The 18868-nt window shown below is 36.5% G+C and overlaps 3 protein-coding genes across 4 annotated transcripts; 2 read left to right on the top strand and 1 right to left on the bottom strand.

The window, feature by feature from the left end:
- Positions 1-11: 11 nt before the first annotated feature.
- On the top strand, positions 12-2694 carry LOC136066426 (NADH dehydrogenase [ubiquinone] iron-sulfur protein 8-A, mitochondrial). Its single transcript, XM_065770716.1, has 6 exons — positions 12-130; positions 231-322; positions 401-514; positions 1967-2034; positions 2122-2233; positions 2321-2694. Exons 1-6 carry the CDS (start codon positions 37-39, stop codon positions 2414-2416), a joined length of 576 nt encoding a protein of 191 aa, XP_065626788.1. The 5' UTR covers positions 12-36; the 3' UTR covers positions 2417-2694.
- Positions 2695-3555: 861 nt separating this feature from the next.
- Positions 3556-6628, top strand: LOC136061476 (phenylalanine--tRNA ligase alpha subunit, cytoplasmic-like). Its single transcript, XM_065770753.1, has 4 exons — positions 3556-3562; positions 4478-4605; positions 5929-6054; positions 6301-6628. Exons 1-4 carry the CDS (start codon positions 3556-3558, stop codon positions 6397-6399), a joined length of 360 nt encoding a protein of 119 aa, XP_065626825.1. The 3' UTR covers positions 6400-6628.
- A 7616-nt stretch (positions 6629-14244) lies between these two features.
- Positions 14245-17552, bottom strand: LOC112007536 (pentatricopeptide repeat-containing protein At1g07590, mitochondrial). 2 transcript variants are annotated; one of them, XM_065770715.1, is made up of 2 exons: positions 17182-17552; positions 14245-16332 (listed from the first exon to the last, which is right to left on the bottom strand). In XM_065770715.1, exons 1-2 carry the CDS (start codon positions 17509-17511, stop codon positions 15181-15183), a joined length of 1482 nt encoding a protein of 493 aa, XP_065626787.1. In that variant the 5' UTR covers positions 17512-17552; the 3' UTR covers positions 14245-15180. The 2 variants fall into 2 exon arrangements, with proteins under 2 accessions (XP_065626787.1, XP_023895658.1); XM_024039890.2 differs by having other exon boundaries at positions 14245-16431; positions 17182-17551.
- Positions 17553-18868: the final 1316 nt, after the last annotated feature.

Raw genomic sequence — 18868 nt, 5'->3', positions numbered from 1 at the left:
ATATTTAATATTCAAGTAACTTGTAAAAAATAATTTATGGTTCTAGTTTTTTTCCTCCTAACACTCTTAACTACAGAAGATGAAGAATATGAGAAACTTACAAAAGAGATTTCAAAGGACTGGAATACTGGTATGTAGTATACTTTTTGGGAGCATTTGTGTTATCTATTGTTTTAACCAATATTCTACAATTTTCCATGAATAATTCTGATGCTTCTGAATGATCACAGTTTTTGAGCGAAGCATAAACACATTGTTTCTCACTGAAATGGTTCGGGGTCTGATGCTGACACTCAAATACTTCTTTGAGCCAAAAGTTACTGTAAGTGTATTCCTACACCCAATGTCCATCTTGGACTGTGTAAGCTTTGATATAAATTTCATTCTTTTTGTAATGCAGATTAATTATCCATTTGAGAAGGGCCCCTTGAGCCCTCGTTTCCGTGGTGAACATGCCCTCCGTCGATACCCAACTGGAGAGGAACGTTGCATTGCATGCAAACTCTGCGAAGCAGTAAGAGTTTTAATATTTTAAATAACTATTCTTGGTTAAATTGATGCTTTTTGAACTAAAACTTGCAGAAGTAGAGTATTAAATCTTCCCGTTTGAGTCTGGATTTAGACTCATGTGCTGGCAATGGGCAGCGCCAGTGTAGTTGTCTTAGGTAGTGCTTAGACACTAGATGAATTTTTTTGATAAGTTGCTTAGACAATAGATGATGAGGACGGCATGCCTTATGAGATTGGATTTCTTAGGTAGTTGAATTAGTTTATGATTCCATTTTATTTTGAGTTCAAATAAGGAATAGACGATTAGATAAGGATTAGCCTTTTAGATTATATCAGTTTAGAGTTTATGGTTTATGAACTTTTATTCCTGCAAGCTCTATATAAAGGCTTCAGGTGGTCTATTTTATATTGGACTATTGATTAATGAAATTTCAATTGGAGATTTCCCAATATGTTGGGTGCTGATTCCTAACACCTTAGGTGCTGATGCCTAAGTTTCTTGCTTGGTGCTGATTCCAAGCAACCCCTAGGTGCTGATTCTTAGGTTTTATCTTTTAGTTTTCTTGTTCTTTAATTTTCTCTAGATTGCCCTGCATCACTAGAGGCCTGGCCCTATGGTTGCAAATTACTTTTCCTGTTTGATACTCAAACTTGCATGGATTTTCTGTGAGTTCGTTGTCTGTGCCGCATCCAAAGTTTTTTATTTAAATATGGGATTCATATTAAATTTGGAAGCAAACAATGTCTCAGTGTGGGTGTGTTTCATTATTAGATAAAAAATTTGAGGAGTTGGAGATCTAGATGTGGTGATCGATTAATGATCAATATATCTTTATTCTATGATGCTGATTTGTAATAAGTGCTGAATATATCTATAACACACACACACACACACATATATATGAGATGTGTTCAAGTTATACCTCTATATCTGTATATCTATATATATATATATATTATGACAATTTGGTGAGGTTCCCTGACAATTTGTATTTGCCTGATAAGTTGACGAAGTCAGACCAAGCCAGATTTAATATGATGTGAAATTAAACTGAGGCTCAGAATTTTGATAGTTAATTTAATCTACCCTTAAATCTAAGAGATGCCATTATCTCTTACCTTAAACAAATACCATTAAAATGAGTTAACTGTAACAATTTTTTTGCATGTGCATGATACATTCTTTTGTTGAGACCTCAAACTATTTTTTGATGAGTAATAGAAATCTTATTAGAAATTTCTAGGCTTATGGCGAATGGGTGGCATTAACGAATATTTAAAATTTGTCAACTGTCAGCATTCGATGTCTGAGTTTATGTGTACATTTATCTCAAGAACACTACCTAACCCAGCCATGAAATATGAAGGATGATCAGGCTGGTATAATATCTAATTAAATGTGGCTTTGGTATCTGAATTTATCATTTTAATCCACTAAGCAATTGTTGTTATTTAGGTATGTCCTGCACAAGCAATCACAATTGAGGCGGAGGAGCGAGAAGACGGTAGCCGGAGGACTACTAGGTGAAGGATCTTGCACCCTCTCCCTCATCATCTCTCTCTCTCTCTCTGTCTCTTCTTTCTCTCTATCTCATATGTATACTTTTCCAGGTACGATATTGACATGACAAAGTGCATTTATTGTGGATTCTGCCAAGAGGCTTGCCCTGTTGATGCTATTGTTGAAGGACCCAACTTTGAGTATGCAACAGAGACTCATGAGGTTAGTATGCATAATTTTTGCAGGATCATAGGCAGTTGATCTAGTAATGAATTGAGCTGATATATATATATTCTTCCATTGTCATAGGAACTTCTATATGACAAAGAGAAGCTTCTTGAGAATGGGGACCGATGGGAATCTGAGATTGCAGAGAACCTCAGATCTGAAAGCCTATATCGCTGAATGCTCCACCAATTGTTTCTCTGTAGCTGGATGCTTTCATCTCTTTACTTTTTGACAATGAGAAAAATAAATAGATCTGTCTATGGGTCATGAGTTTGATACGTGTATCCTTGGTTTTGTATTTCATTTTTATTTTTTGGGAATACATTCTGATGTGATGAAAGAATTATTAAACATGCAAGGGAAACAGTTTCTTCCTGTAAAATGACATGTATGAAATCTTTCTTGATGACGAGCATGGAAAAGAAAAAGAAGAAATGTGGAAAGTTTTTAGTGTAGCTACAGGTGTGATGGACAGCCATATCTAATCGAACTAGAATTTCGACACTGCTACCAATGTGCTTTGGACACCTAAAAAAAGAACCTCTTTGAGCTGAAGCTAAAGTTGCTTTTTTGGCTTGCGTTAAAGATAAGGAGGCAGACATCCCAAATCTTTTTCTTTTTTTTTAGAAGATAGACAACCCAAATCTGATTTCTAAATATGATGCTCCTTGTGCCGGAATTGAAGATATCAAACGTTTCCTTTGTAACTTGTTTTGGATTTTATTAAAAAATAACCAAATTCCTAAAACTATTGTATTAGTAAGGTAAGGTTTGAAACATATTTGATTTATAACAATTCGACTTTTCTGGAGTCAATTTCGCCCTTTGAAAATTCACTGGGAAATCGACTCTAGAAAAGTCGAAGGGCGAAATTAACTCCAGAAAAGTTGATTTTTCAGTGGATTTTCAAAGGGCGAAATCGACTCTAGAAAAGTCGAATTGTTATAAATCAAATATGTTTCAAACCTTGCCTAACTAATAATATAATTTGAGATTTATAGTTATTTTTTTAAAAAATCCACTTGTTTCCATCTCCCATTTGAGCTTTGAAGAGGCAGATAAGGCCCTTCCTTAACTTGTTGAAATAAAAATTTTTTCATAAAAAAGAAGCTTTAGATCCCGGGTGCAGAATTATATAGATTTGTTCATCCCTTGGCTTCTTTTACGCATTGTGAAACTTGATGGTGTTACATTCTAAAAATGTAGGTGAAAACTATAAGCAAAACTGGAATTTGTTCAGAACCTTAAACTTTGCCAAATCCACTACATTCGTAAGATGCATGGTGCAATATTTTCTTTCATGATAAGTTTTAACAATGACAGGTTATCTCTTATAAGAATATCACAGTTCAATTTTTACGAAAACAGAAAAAAGAAAAAGAGAAAGGAAAAGCAATTTATTTGTTCTTATTAACTTTTTTTAGATAAAGTAATAATAAGTGTTTTAACAAAATATGCTACTTAAAAAAAAAAAGTTTAATTGTGACAATTTTATTCCTAATCTACCATCTTTTCCCTAATAATTCTTATTTACTTCTAATTCCTAGATTGATTTCATGTTTTTGATTGTGCATATTATTTCCTCACTTATGGCAACATTAAAATGACTAAGACTATGTAAATTTGTACATTTACATTGCAATACAACAGGTCTAGATACTTATATTTTGTAATTTATGGAATTTTTTTGGTCATACGTGGGAGAAAAAATTGTTTTAGGTTGTGGGAGACAATAGTTTTATGAAACTTAAAATGATTATTAATTTGAGTTATAGCTTGAATTTAACTCCAACTTAAAACAAGTTGTGGGAGACAATAGTTCATATCATTACCTTGAAAATTTGAACAATTTAGTACATACTAAATTGAATTTTATCATTAAAAATATACACAATTTTCTTATGAGGAAAAAAAAAAACACACACACACACACAATTGGTAGTTTGGTACAAAGGTTGGTTATAAATTTTGTATAAAAAAAGAGAAAAAAGAAAAAGGAAAAGCCCAAAAATCGAGCTAGGCCCATTTATGATTTGCCCTACCTTTTGATGTAGAAGAATTCAGTCACATAAACCAATCAGCAATCGTCAATCTTTTCCATAACGCTAACAGAGAACAAAATTTCGCAGATATATATTATATATAGGGCGTGTTAAAGAGTCTGATAACACGGCCCATCGGAAAAACTCATCACACTTAACTCTTTCTTTTTTTTTTTTTACCGCCTCCTTCGCTAAGAGGGTTACCTAGCGAATAACGAAGTGATCGGAGACTCGGGCGAGTTCGCAGCCAAACATGGACTAAACCACGACGAAGTCGTTAACGTCATCAAGAGTCTTCACGGTTTCAGATACGTTGAAGCTGAGGTACTGTATCTATATTCTAAACCTAATTGCCTCTTCTCTCTTTGCAATTTCATGCATGCTATTGATTCGATAAATGTGAATGGAATGCCTAAATTTGTGAGCTATAGATTTTTCCACATCACAGTGCATCAAAGTAGTAATGTATTTTAGTTTAACTTAGTTTCAATTTAAAAAAAAAAATTAAATTGAAAAAAAAAATTAACATTGGACTATATGATAATAATCTAGATATATAGAGTTTAAACATATTAACATTTTACCCTTTTTGTGTGTGTGTGATTTATGTGACTTTTTATTTTTTTATTGTAACTGTGATAGTTATGATTAAAATGAAGTATATGGTTCAATAAAAAGAAAAAGCACTAGAATCTCTATATATAATTGGAATTGGACTCTTTGGTGTCCACTTCTCATAATTTAAAAAAAAAAACCATACTATTAGTTAATTGCTACGTTGATGACATTTTCACAATAAATCATAGGTGGTGGTAACTTGTTATTTGTTCTACTTTGAATCCACTGTTAAAATTACTTTTTTACCCACTAGAAACAGTCAATAACAACCTGACCTCTAGAATTTGTTGTAAAAGTGTTCTGAAAATGTTGCAGGCATAGCATTTCGTTTTTTTAGTAATTGTATGGACGTGGAATTTAGTTATTTTGCATAATGAACTTCTACCCCGTCACATATTGAGTAGTCGAGAGCCGTTATGATTTCAACCTGAACAATCCACTCTAACCTTCACATGCTCAAATGCCCTTTTTGTATATAATTTTTTTTTGATAAGTTGATTGTCTTAAAACTTCAAACCTAAGACAAAGAGGACATTGAGGAAAGTGTTTTCCGAGGGTATTTTAAACATTTCCGATCTTATATTGTTCTTGAACATTTTAAGGATTGGAATTTTGAAATATATGGTTCAATCAAAATATATCCAAAAGGCAAAAACCAAAAAGCACAAGATTAGTAAATTATTCTTGTTCATGTCTGTAAACTTTTGTGTGTGTGTGTGTGTAACATTTAAGAATAATGTTTGTACAATAAATCAATGCTCCATGTTCCCCATTACCATATCATTTTCTTCAAGATTTAGCAGTTAAGTTTAATGATTCATATATTTTTTTACCAAATAAAAAGGGCACTCCTGGGTGTGCTTTGCACATCTTCGAAAAGCACTAGAACAGCATGCATGAGGCACACTTAATTAAACAAGCTTCACTCCGTCCAAGCTAAATGCTTGGGCTTTGAACTTGGGGTGCGCTTTCAACAACGCTGCTAGATGATTTCATGTATATACTTAATTTAATCTGGGAACTGTGCAGGACATTAAGAGGGAGTCGTGGGTGCTTACCGATGAGGGCAAGCTGTATGCTGATACAGGATCACCTGAAGCGCAACTGTTCTTGGCAATACCTCCTGAGGGTGGTATCCTCAGAGAAGAGTTGCAAGTGAGTACTGTTCTTTGTTTGTATTGAAAAGTGTTTTGGAAAGTTCAGAGTCTATAGGCTCTGCATTGTGGTTCATTCATTGTAATGAAGTTTAAAAGGAGGATTTCTTGAGATTGGAGTCTGAATATGACATGTTTTCCTTAATATTTATTGTTATTGTAGATATTGTAAAAATAAGTCTAGTTTATGAAGATTCATATGCCGATTGTTTGTAAATGTTCTGATGAAACTGATTTGTGCATGCAGATTAAGCTTGGTCCATTGCTTTTCAAAATAGGTTGCGCTCAGGCAGCAAAGAATAGATGGGTGGATATGGGAGGGCAACAAGTGACCAGAAGGGTATAACACTCAAAATAGTTTAGTTAATTAGATTTGGAACATGCTATATTCTTTTAGAGCCTTTTGGAGTTGCCTTATAAAGTTTGGAACTACTGATCCTAATTTAAAAGCTGTGGACAGCTTCCATGGTCTTTCCTTTTTTGAATTATAATGTAATATTCTGGAGGTCATGCAGACCTCTTTTGTGCCCTTTCTACTATTATTATTTTTAAAGCTACTGATCATAGTTCGTTGACTTGTTTACATTTAAAACAGATGCAATAGTATATAACCCTATAATGCCTAAATCTCCTTGCTGTCATTAAATTTCATAGATCCACTTTCTTCTTCACTTGTGTGTAATAATCATGCTTATAAATATTTGAGGAAAGGGCAGAGGCAAATTATGTAACCTGTATTACAATCATTAAATGTAGACGTGCCACAAAAACTAAGAATATTTAAATTTAACATTTAAGATGCTCTATGCAATGTACACTTATAGCTNGTTTTTGTTTATCTTTTTTTCTGGCCTCAATGGCTAGTAACAATCCTGTAATCTGCTCCTCAAAACCTTCCAGCGAAGTGCCCACAGATTTCTTGAAAGCCTTTATCCTATTGGTTACCCATTGTGATAGTTGACATTTATCCACACTCTCCTTACTCCCAATCTCCTTCACAGGACTCGTCACCATCTCTGACGGACCTTCAGTGGCCAAAGGTACCACGACTAAAGGCTCATCACCAACCTCACAAGACCTCAACCTTCCACCAAAATCCCACAGCTCACTCTCTGATCCAAGAACCACAAACAAAGAATCTACTAACCCCTCACCCTCGTCTGCCCAACTAACCCTCTGCCCTTCAGTAATACAAGATTCATTACCTGGTACATACTCACCCTCCAAACTTGAGCAAACTGACATATTATCTAGAGAACGATACAGTGACAATGGGAGCACTAATTGCCTGCCATCACGCAATTGTAATATCTAGTCTTTAGAATTACCCCAAGACTTATCCAAATCACTGACCAAATCCTTTATAGTTGGGCCAGGTACTTGAGGTACCTCAAAAACAGAAGTACCTGATCCTTCCGAGCCCACAAAATCCTCATCCCCATCCTCCGATGCCACTGAAGAAGACAAAGACACCATCGCCGAAACTTTCTGGTCAGCAAGAGTCAAAAACGGTTCCGATATGGTGGCCGATGAGACCACCGGCACCAACCTCGGCCCATTCAGATCACTGATCGGCGATATCTGAACATGGGAGGGTTGGGCCACCACCGCTAGTCCTGTCGACGCAGTGGGTGGCTGAGCTAGTGCCGTCGTGCTGTCCTCTCCGGCATGACCCACCACTTCTGACGCAGCTAAGGCAGAAAACGTGCCCAGCGGTACCTTCGGCAACTTCGCAAGGTGCTCCGATGTGGTGGGTATGCTCCCTGAGCTCGCAACGTCCTTCGTGGCAATGTTCTCACTACCACCTGAACTTGGTTTAGAAAACCCAGTCTGGTAAGAAGTCTCCAGAGGCCTTGGTCCTCTAAAGGAACTCTCTCCAGCCTCAAAAATAAATGGGCTTGACATACCCAGGCCCAAAATGGGTTCTTTATTACCCAACAAGGCTTGGGCATTCTGCTTGGCTAGGCCCAGACCCACGTTTTTATCAGCCTCACTTATCACCCATTTGCCAGCCTTTTTACCACCCTTAACAATATCCCAAGATACCCGTCTCTTTCCATATTCATCCACATACACAGTCAGCCCTCTCCCAAGCCAATGTGCCTTCCTCCTATCACTCAACTTTCCAAACTCAACCATATTTGAATTCAAATTAGTCTTCAAAGGAATCTTGAATTTATTTCCTACCTAGATTTTCTCCTCAAATTTATTCCTACCGTTAATACCACCTTCTCCACCCTCCCCACCATCCACGGCTGCCTGTGTAAAACTTCCAGCCTGAATTTCAGAAACAACAACTTGTGCTTGAGAATTATCACACGGAATCTCCTCAACATTCTTCACTATACCAGCCTGAACATTCTTCACCATACCAGCCTGAACATGCTTCAACCTTGCTTGCACTGGCGCTTTGGCAGCTTCCACATATGTCCTTGCAGGTTGGTATTTTGGGATATGCTTAGGCTTGTACGGAACAAACTTCAATGTTGCAGGTTGGTATTTTGGGATATGCTTAGGCTTGTACGGAACAAACTTCAATGCTCCCACCGCATATTGAGAAGGTTCCAATAGCCTTCTTAATTCAATCCTAAAAGTTCTCCATCCTTCTTGTAGTTTTCCGGCAGGAATAATGATAGTTGGCCGTAACCCACCTACCTTAAGCTCTGTCATTGATAAATAATGCCCAAACGAGTTGGACCCCCATTGCAACGTGTAAGCAGTATCACCATCCCTGAAGGTGAAGAACTGCTTCGGACTAACCCCACTCATGGTGTGTTCCAAAGACCGCATTGTCCAAAGAGCTGCACTCTTGCCCATAAAGACTGATTGCATGTGGTATTTTCCCCGTTCAAAAATCTTAAGGGAGAAAAAATTCCCTCCTTCCTCAACCACCAACTGAAACAACTTAGATTCAATAAAGAAACTTCGAAATCCCCCCATACTGGCCCTAGGAGATGAAAACTAAAACAGAATTTGTGGCTAATTCGAGGTAGCCGGGCCTCCTCTCAATCTTGTTTAGTTAGCAAAAACGTTTTCAAGATGCCAAAATTTTGAAATAGTTAAAACCCAAATTCAACAACTTAAACCGTTTACATAGCCACTCTCCCCACCACAAATTTCCTTATCTCATCTACCCCTCCCCCCTTCTTCTTTCTTTCGTTCTTCATCCGACATGCACCCTCACACACAAAACTCTCTCCTCTGCTCATTTCCTGTGTATCTACATCAATAAAGCTCTTTGAAAAGCCCCCTATAGTTACCCACAACCAGAGTCATTTTTTCAAACATCTCAATTTTTTTGTTTAAATATGGTTCGTGGTTGGGGTATGCCTGTGTTAAGAAGAGAGCCAAAAAAGAAAAGAAAAAAAACACTAATATGATGAGTACGAAGACATTTTAATGAATAATTTAAAACATAACATAATGATGCAAGTAAGTTTCTTAAATAAGCATGAACAAGCTCATATCAAAAGCATGAAAATCAAGTTTGTCCTAGCAAAAAATCTGAGGATTTTGAGTGCTTACAGGTTTGGCCAACGGAAGAACCAACTTAAATAAGCTAGTGTGATGTGCTAATGTCTTTTTATTTTTAATGAAAAGCCCTGGTTAAATCAGTGCAGCAATAAGGATAAAAGCGCACACATATCTTTTGATAAGAAGTTTCAAAATAGAATAGTAATTTGAAGACATGGGGAGATCTAGGAAAAGTATTGAACTGTGTAGCACACTACCTACTGCAAAAGAAAATAGAATTCTTATGGTTATGGATAAGAAATACTATATCTTAATCTAACCAAAAAATTTAAGTGCTTTTGCAACAAAAGAATAGGTTAAGCCTAAAAGAACAACATTACTCAATATCAGCAGGAAAGGGAATCAACTTTGTCTTACAAGTTACAACCTTCAACAAAATACTGTACACAAATTTGGAGCATTTAATACTTTTATCAAACGACCAAGCAATCTTTTGATTTATTCTCTTTAGGAATTGGGAAGAACCAGTCCAATACACATACAAACTTATTACTGCTATTAGATCTATCCGCCAAAAAAAAAAAAATATATATATATATATATATCCAGGGGAAATAAAATAATGGGATTAATTCACCTCACACAGGTTGCTCCTAGATTTCCACTTAATAGATGGGTCCAAGCATGGTAAAGTGAAAAGTTGAACTTGATATCACAGCGTTAGATATATAGGACTGAAAAAAGTGGTCGATTGCTTTGCCCCCCAACAACCTTAACAAACATACACATATCAAAATTAATTTTAACTGGTTTACATCATTACATGCCAGCACAAAGAATGAGTGCACAACAATTACCAACAGATTACGTTATAGCGGACAGAATATATTTTGCACATAATCGCTTAGGAATGTGGACTTATGAAGCAGTAGAATTAGCATATCATCATAAAAAATTTATGTTCCCACGCCCACAACTGTAACAGTCCAAGCTGTTGCATGTACACTCTAAATGAGATAACCACAAGCAGGCTAATCAGAGCATGCTGCTTATAATGAACAGGCCCCATACAAAAACAATACCTTCCATGCGTCATACTTCATACATACAAACGTATATAAGAATAATATATGTTCAAGGCATAGAACGTGAAAGGCCAAAACCCCTACCTCCAGCATCCCTACAATAGGGGCCAAGAGCCAAGTATATTGTTTTTCTTTTCCTTTTGATAATTAAAAATCTTTATTGATGAAAAAGATAGCCCAAGTACACAGGGAGTATACATGGGAACAGGAACATCAGCCTCTCAAAGTTTAAAGACCAAATATCTTTTTTTGATAGGTAACAAAAGTTTATTGATAGTAAAAGTGCAATGTGTTTACGATTTTAAACACACAGCAATGAAAAGAATACAATCAAATCAAAAGGAAAATCTAATAGGAATAATGAAATCAGACAAGGAACTACAATGCGTAAGACCCCAAATACGAGACCACTCAAACAAAGTCCTAGCTAGCAAAGTCTTCAACAAATCAATAGATCTCTCAATGTCCTCAAATGTTTGGGCACTACGTTCCTTCCATGCTAACCACATAAGACATGTCAATACCATATTCCAAACATTTGAAGAAAATTTCCCCAACCAATTCCTCCAAGCAAAAAGAAGAGAGACAACTATACTTGACATCACCCACTGAACCCCAAACATAAGAAAAACCTCACTCCACAAAACATGAGCAAACTTACAATGGAGTAAAAGGTGATCCACAGTTTCCTCATCACACCGACTTTGGCAACACCAATTAACAAGAGGCAAGTTCTTCTTAACAAAGTTATCTATTGTAAGAATACCACCCCTAGCAGCAGTCCATAAGAAGAAATACACAATTTTAGGTACCTTAACATACCAAATGCTTTGCCAAGAGAAGGAAATAGAAGGGGCTTTCGATAAAGAATTGTAAAAGGAGCGCACATAAAAAATACTACTACGATTCAACTGCCAATTTAGAACATCATCACCCTCTCCCCTTGGAATTCTGGCAGAAACATGCTCAAAGAAAGAGTAAAATCTTCCCATTTCTCGGTCATTGAATTTACGACAGAAAAGTAAGTTCCAACTCCTACCTCCCCCATCTAGTGCATATAAAATCAGATTAGAAATCAGAGCTTCTTGAACCATAGTATAGACAAACAACTTTCGATATAATTCTTTCAAAGAAATAGGACCGCTCCAAGGATTGTGCCAGAACCGAATTTGAATACCCTCTCCCGTTGCATACACCACATGACTAAAGAAACTATCTGCACCTTTCCTAATGTTCTTCCACAACCCACAACCATGTGTCCCTCTAACAACTCTAGTGCATTAGCCTCCACTAACCTCCCCATATTTAGTGGCAATAACCTAATGCCATAAATGGATAACTTCCTTTCCCAAGTTCCAAAGCCACTTCCCAAACAAAGCTTGGTTAGAAAGTCCAATCCTCCGAATCCCCAAACCACCTACCTCCACTGACCAAAACAACCTTATTCCAAGCAACAAGCGGATATTTAAAAACTTCATGAGATCTCCCTCAAAGGAAATTCCTCTGAATCCTCTCTAATCTATCTGCTACATGTTATGGAATAGTAAACAAAGATAGAAAATAAGTTGGAATGCTCAACAAAGTGCTCTTTAATAAAGTAGGTCTACCCCATTTTGATAAATATAATTGCTTCCAACCTGAGAGCTTTTTCACCATCCTTTCTATAATAGGGTTCCAAATCGAAGCATCCTTGAAATGAGCCCCAAGAGGCTTTCCCAAATAATACATGGGCAAGCAACCAACCTTACAACATAAAATAAGAGCCAAGGCATCCAAGTTCCCAATCTCACCAACTCGCAGAATCTCACTCTTCCAAACATTTACTTTCAAGCCTATAATAGTTTCAAAGAAAATCAACACCATCTGAATATATAATAATTGTTCCCTAGATGCATCACAGAAAATAATAATATCATCAGCAATCAAAAGATGAGAAATATGCAAACCTCCTCGCACATTGGGACTTGCTTGGAAACCACTAAGAAAGTCTTCCTCTTCTGTCCTCTTCAAAAGCCTACTCAACACCTCCATCACCAACAAGAACAATAATGGAGATAAAGGATCCCTTGAGAACTACCAAAAAAGCTAGCTGGGGACACATTAATAAGAACTGAGAAACGGACTATAGAGATGCATGCCTTCATCCATCTCCCCCACCTCTCCCCAAAACTCATTTTCTCCATAAGATAAAACAAAGCATTCCAATTTACATGATCATAAGCCTTCTCAATATCCAACTTGACAATCACACCTGGATACCACTCTTCAATCTGCTATCCAAGCATTCTTTTGCTATGAGAACAAAGTCAAGAATTTGTCTTCCCCCAACAAAAGAGTTTTAGGAATTGGATATAAGTTTATCCAACACACATCGTAGTCTGTGAGCCAATACCTTTGATAAAAGTTTATACAAACTACCCAAGGATAATAGGCCAATAATCTTTAATATTAACAGCATTGAACTTCCTGGGAATCAAACACAGAAAAGTAGCATTAAAAGATTTCTCAAAGATACAATGTCTATGAAAGTTCGCAAAAAAAGCCAAAAAATCCCTCTCAATCACACACCAACACTTTTGAAAGAAAGCCATGGTAAAGCCATCAGGGCTAAGAGCCTTATCACGCTCAGCCTCCTGGAAAGCTGCAATGATCTCCTCTCTTTCAAACTCCCTTTCAAGTGAAAACTGATCAGAATCATCCAAACTAGCAAATTCTAATCCATCAACAGTGGGCCTCCAAGATTCAGGTTCCTAATATAAATTCTTATAAAACTCACCACCTAATCCTAAATATCTGTCTCATCCTCATACAAAATGCCCCCAACCTCCACACCCCTCATAGTATTAGTTCGTCTATTAGAATTGGCAAGCCTATGAAAAAATCCAGTATTATTGTCCCCCTCTTTTAAGTACAAAGCCTTAAATTTCAGCCTTCAAGAAATCTCCTCCATGGATGCTAAAATCTCAATTTTTGCCATGATCTCAGTTCTTCTTGTTTTATCTACCAGAGACAGCACTTGCAACCCTTCTCTCATTTCAATCCCCAAGAGCTCAGCCAACAAACATTTTTTCCTAAAAGACACATCCCCAAAAACGTATTTATTCCAATGCTTCAAATCTCCTTTAAGAGCCTTGAATTTACAAGCTAAAACATAACTAGGGGGTCCCACAAAATGATAATTGTTCCACCAGCACCTAACTCGGTCCACAAAACCCTCTGCTTTAAGCCACATATTTTCAAATTTAAAGGAACTCTTCCCCCTTGCCCAACCACCTGCCTCCACAATAATAGGACAATGATCCGAAACCACATGAGGGAGAGGCCTTAAAGACCAAATATCTAATAATGAACACAATAAAAAAGAACCCAAAGCTAACATCCAATCAAACAAAGTTTTAAAGAGAAAAAGTTCAGATCAGGACTAGTCTGTTCATAGTTCTCAAAACTTCGAGCAAGAGCCAAGTATTCTACACAAGAAATTGAAAATTCCGACCTCAACATAATATCACAATCAACATCCACACCCCTTTGTTAAATAGAAATTACCAGAATCACTACATTTTGCACAGCTGTTTAAATAACATCAAAACCACAAATTTTAATAATACACCACCAGTCTTACTACACATGTCACAAAATCATTATCCCATTCCCTTTATTTTCAACTTAAAATCACCCAAGAAAGTTTCCACTAACATTAATGTCACTAGTAGTTCCATGTTTCAATTCCAAACTCCCCTGCACTGATTAGTTTTATGAAGAGGAACATACACAAAGGTTGAGAAAATCCTGTTTGTTCACATGAAAGAATCAAGGGGCAAGGATGCTCCAATCGTTTCTTAGAGTAAGCTTTACAAATCCAAATAAGCTAAATGCTCCACAATAGAGAGTTTTTGTATACCTACTGACAAGAACCTATTTGAGACCCAAGAAAGCTATTCAACAAACAGATTGTAGGCAATAGTAAAAATCCACTACAGCATACAACTGGGATTTTACATTGCTCAAAAGCAAGAGCAACATTCAATAACCAACTTAACTACGAATTGCCATTTGAGAAAAGTTGATACAAAATGCATAGATCAGAACAGACCATAGGAAAAAAAAAAAATTAATCAAAGAAAATTACTTACCTGTCAGCGCTTGGAACAGAGAGAGCCGGCTGAGAAAGCTGAAAACAATGCAGCTTGGCATGGGAGGGAAGTGGGGGAAGAAAAACCAGACAGTGAGGTGGTGGGGGAAGGGAGAGAGGGGGGAGATGAGGTTGCTGCGATGGAGAACGTTGGGTGAGAGTCTGTGTCAAATAGGGCTGACAGAGAGGCTGTGTCAAATTGGGGAGGGGGGTTGCGAACGAGACTCATTTTCTCATAATTTACCTAATTCAACCGAGGGATGAAGCAGAAGCAGGAAGTAAAATTGAGCATATTATTCTCTCAGAATCTTCACAATAATCATAACTGTAATCAGAATGTACCAGATGATCCTCCCTAATTTCCTACCTTTCTTCTTACTATCTTCCACTTAGAAATTTGATTTGCTCTTTGTGCTAAGCATACAACAGATTACCATCAGCTCTGAAACTGCTCGGCAAGTTTCATCAGGCTATAGGTCTCAGCATCTGGCCTAGCACCTCCTAGAATCATCCTTCTCAAAAAATTTGGATCATATTTCTTGGCCTTCACATATGCCTTGAGCAAAGTATTGTACACAAATGTATACTTGGTATACCTAGCTTTTGTAAGTTCTTCAAACAACTTCTCCACATTCACCAAATCACCCTTTTCTGCAAACATCTCAACTATTGAAAGAGTGGTCTCCAACCATGGTGTAGAATGCCTGACTCTTTTGCTCGCTGTTAGATCCATCCCCAATTCTAGAGTTCTCAAGGCTTCTTCCACCAAGTTTGCTTTCAGGCAACCCAAAGCAAGATGTCGAAAAGTTATGGCATTTGGCTTGCACTCAATCATCTCCATTTCCTTGAAAAGCCTAGATGCTCTATCAATCAACCCATGTTTGCAGTATACAGATATCATAGAGTTGAACTGGTCACTTGATCTTAACCCTTTTACCAACTTCATATATAACCAAAGCTCTTCAGCCCGACTTAGCTGTCCAATTCTACCAAATGCTTCAATTGCAAGTATATAACTTTTAGACCTAACATGGGGGAGTTCTTGCACAATTCCCAATGTTCTCTCTAGCTCCTTTCCTTTCCCTAAATACCCATACAATATAATTAGAACATCTAGAGTTGACCAGTTATCCCCTGTAACAGACTTTTCCACTGCTTCAACGTAGGCTTCAGCCACAGTGTACAACCTTGCCACTGCATGTGCAGTAGCTATTATGCAATAAGATACTTCATTAGGCTCAACTTTTGCACATTTCATGTCACCATATACCTTCATGAGCCCTTCAATATTGTGTTCATTGGCCTCCATTTTCATAAGAATGTTATAGGTGGAGACATGTGGAGTCACCTTATCAGCCTTCATTTGAGTGAGGATTTTGGGGATGATTTTCTTACGGCTTGGGGAGGAATGGAGGATTATGAGGCGGTTGAAGATCAAATGTGAGATGGGATGACCCAAATCCCTCATCTTCTTCATGTATGCAAGTGAAAGCCTTATTGACCCCTTATCCAAGCATGCAATCACAAGATTATTGTAGAGCAAATCATTCTGGAACTCAGGAGGGACGCAAGAGAAGAGTTTTTCACCCTGCAAAATCCCATGAAATTTAGTTGTAAATTCCAAAAGATAAGAGTAGTCTAATTCCTTGGGCCTGTAAGGCTTTTCCCTGATCACCCATTCCATTACCTGTCAAAGCAAACAAATAGCTCAGGGTTATCAAATCTCACAGTGGTTATGCTTGTCAGTATAACTCAATTCAGCTTAGAAGGGGAGCACGTATGCGGGGGGGAAATGATGAAGGTGCATTCACTTTGAAAATCAGTAAATGCCAGTGATAATCCAATGGTTCTACTGTAGATGTGATTACCATGTCTTTGGTAAATTTACTTCTGAGATGACACAGAGGCAATAACTAACCATAACTTTGTAACGAATTCATATCATCTTTTCTTTCTAAGCAATCCTTAACAGTAATGTGCTTTACTCATAATTGATATTGCATTAGCATATTGATCAATTGCCATGAAAAATTTGAGGAAAGAACAGAAATCATAATCACTAATCCAATATTTCTCACCATGTGAAAGCTAAGAAAACAATAATTCCTCTAATTAAACTATTTGAACATGTTGAGGTAATACCTTTATTTATCACTTGTCCGAAATATGCTATGATACTACAATAATTTATTAAATTACCACTTTTCCGAAGCGGCATGTTATGGGTTCAAGTTTGGGAATCAGTCTCTTCAAAAAAAAAAAAAAACTTAAAGGTAAGGTTATCTAACAATCATATCTCCTAAACCCCACATAAATGAGAGCTTTTTAATCATCATTCTAACACCATCCTTAAAAACATAAGAAAAATAAACAAGCCCATAAGCTTGGTTTATCAAACTGAAATCCACAGCCATAGCTTTTGAAGAGCGAGAGTCACCTCAAGTGCGCGTTTGTTCATCTTGAGCTTCCTGAGACGGTTAATGGCGTGGAAAATGTCGCCTCTGTGAATGGGAAACCCATCACCCATCCAGCTTTGAAATGCTAACCCAACAGACTCACCCTTCGGCAACTTCTCAATCCTATAAGACAAGCAACTGGGTTTTCCTTCTTTTGACTCCAAAATTATCTCGGGAAAATTTAAAGGTGCTTGGGTGCACAGAAAGTTGAAATTAAAAAGGATTTGATTGAGCGGTGAGAATGGAATTTTAAGTGTTCGACGTATTGCCTGAGTGACCCTACGTTGAATCACGAGGGTTACCGTTAGCATGCTTAGTTTAGAGAAGAGTGGGGGCTGATAGGTTCAGTACTAAATACTCAGCCGATAAGCCCAGCCCTTGTATTGAAAAACCCATCAATCTCACTTGGGCCCGTTGGAGGTTTTTTTTCTTTTTAAAAAAATTAATTTTTGATTTTTTTTTAATTTGTAGGCTAAAATAAAAATTACACCCTTTAAGTTTGATTGAAATTCATTTCTTTTTTTTTTTATGGGGATTGAAATTCATTTCAATTCTCTAACTTTACTTTTGTTAAATTGAGCCATCTAAGTTTCAAATTTATTAAATTCAAGCATTTTCGTCCAATTTCATTAAAATTTTGTTATTAAGTATGCAATTAACTAATGAAAAAAAAAATTCTCATATGAAAAATCTATAACATAGACTTTGGAAAAACCTAGACTAACTTGATCCGATCCCGAAGAAAAATGCCTAACTCAACCTATAGTAAAACAAAAACCGATCTATACCTGACTTGCTTAACCATGGGTCAGGTCTAGCCTTATCCAATCCATTCCCCTTTTTTAAGTGAAATTTTTTCTGATGTATCAAATTCAAATGGGATAGTAGAGTATATTCATTTTTAACCATTTAACATGCACATTTAGTATTTATAGTGATGAGAATTAAAAAAAAAAAAAAAAAATTATGGTCCACAACATTTAGTATTTAGTTTTTTTTTTCCATTCTTTTACGGTGGTAGTGAACTATGAATTGTAAAAACTTAAAAATTTATGTAATAATTAAATTTTATTCTTGAGCAATTTGTTATTTGTTTCTTATTTGTATTCAAAGGACATACAATATAATCATATTAATATTAATATTATTATTATTATTACTATTATTATCATCATCATCATCATCATTATAATTATTGCATGTGAAAAAAAAAAAAAAAAAGGGTTCAACCCATAACTTAATCAACCTGGCCGGTAACCCGTTTAGGACAAACTTTTTTTGACCCAATTCATTAACCTAACTCGAACCCAACCCAATTCAACTTGTTTGCTAAGTTAGACACTAGGGAGAGTTTTGAAATTGAGTAATGCTAGGGATACATAATTTGCACAACTAGCTTTGTGCCACAACTCGTCATATGGTACACTGTGGTTTGTAAAGTTGTGTCTTCACATGGCCCACTATCATACTTTTATCAATCACAACTCGCCACGTGGCGAGTTGTAGCACAAATTTGTGCCTCATGTCTGGATCTTATAGGTGTAGCACCATTTACTCATAAATTTTTTTTTTTTTCCATAAATTCTTATTTTTCATTTTTCAATTTAGGGTGACTTTTTTAATTATTTATTTATAGAAAAAGGGTGACCTTATATTTATATATATGTA

The sequence above is a fragment of the Quercus suber genome, unplaced genomic scaffold (assembly GCF_002906115.3).
Source record: "Quercus suber isolate HL8 unplaced genomic scaffold, Cork oak 2.0 scaffold_35, whole genome shotgun sequence".
Lineage (NCBI taxonomy): Eukaryota > Viridiplantae > Streptophyta > Magnoliopsida > Fagales > Fagaceae > Quercus > Quercus suber.
This window is presented reverse-complemented; position numbering and strand designations above follow the sequence as displayed.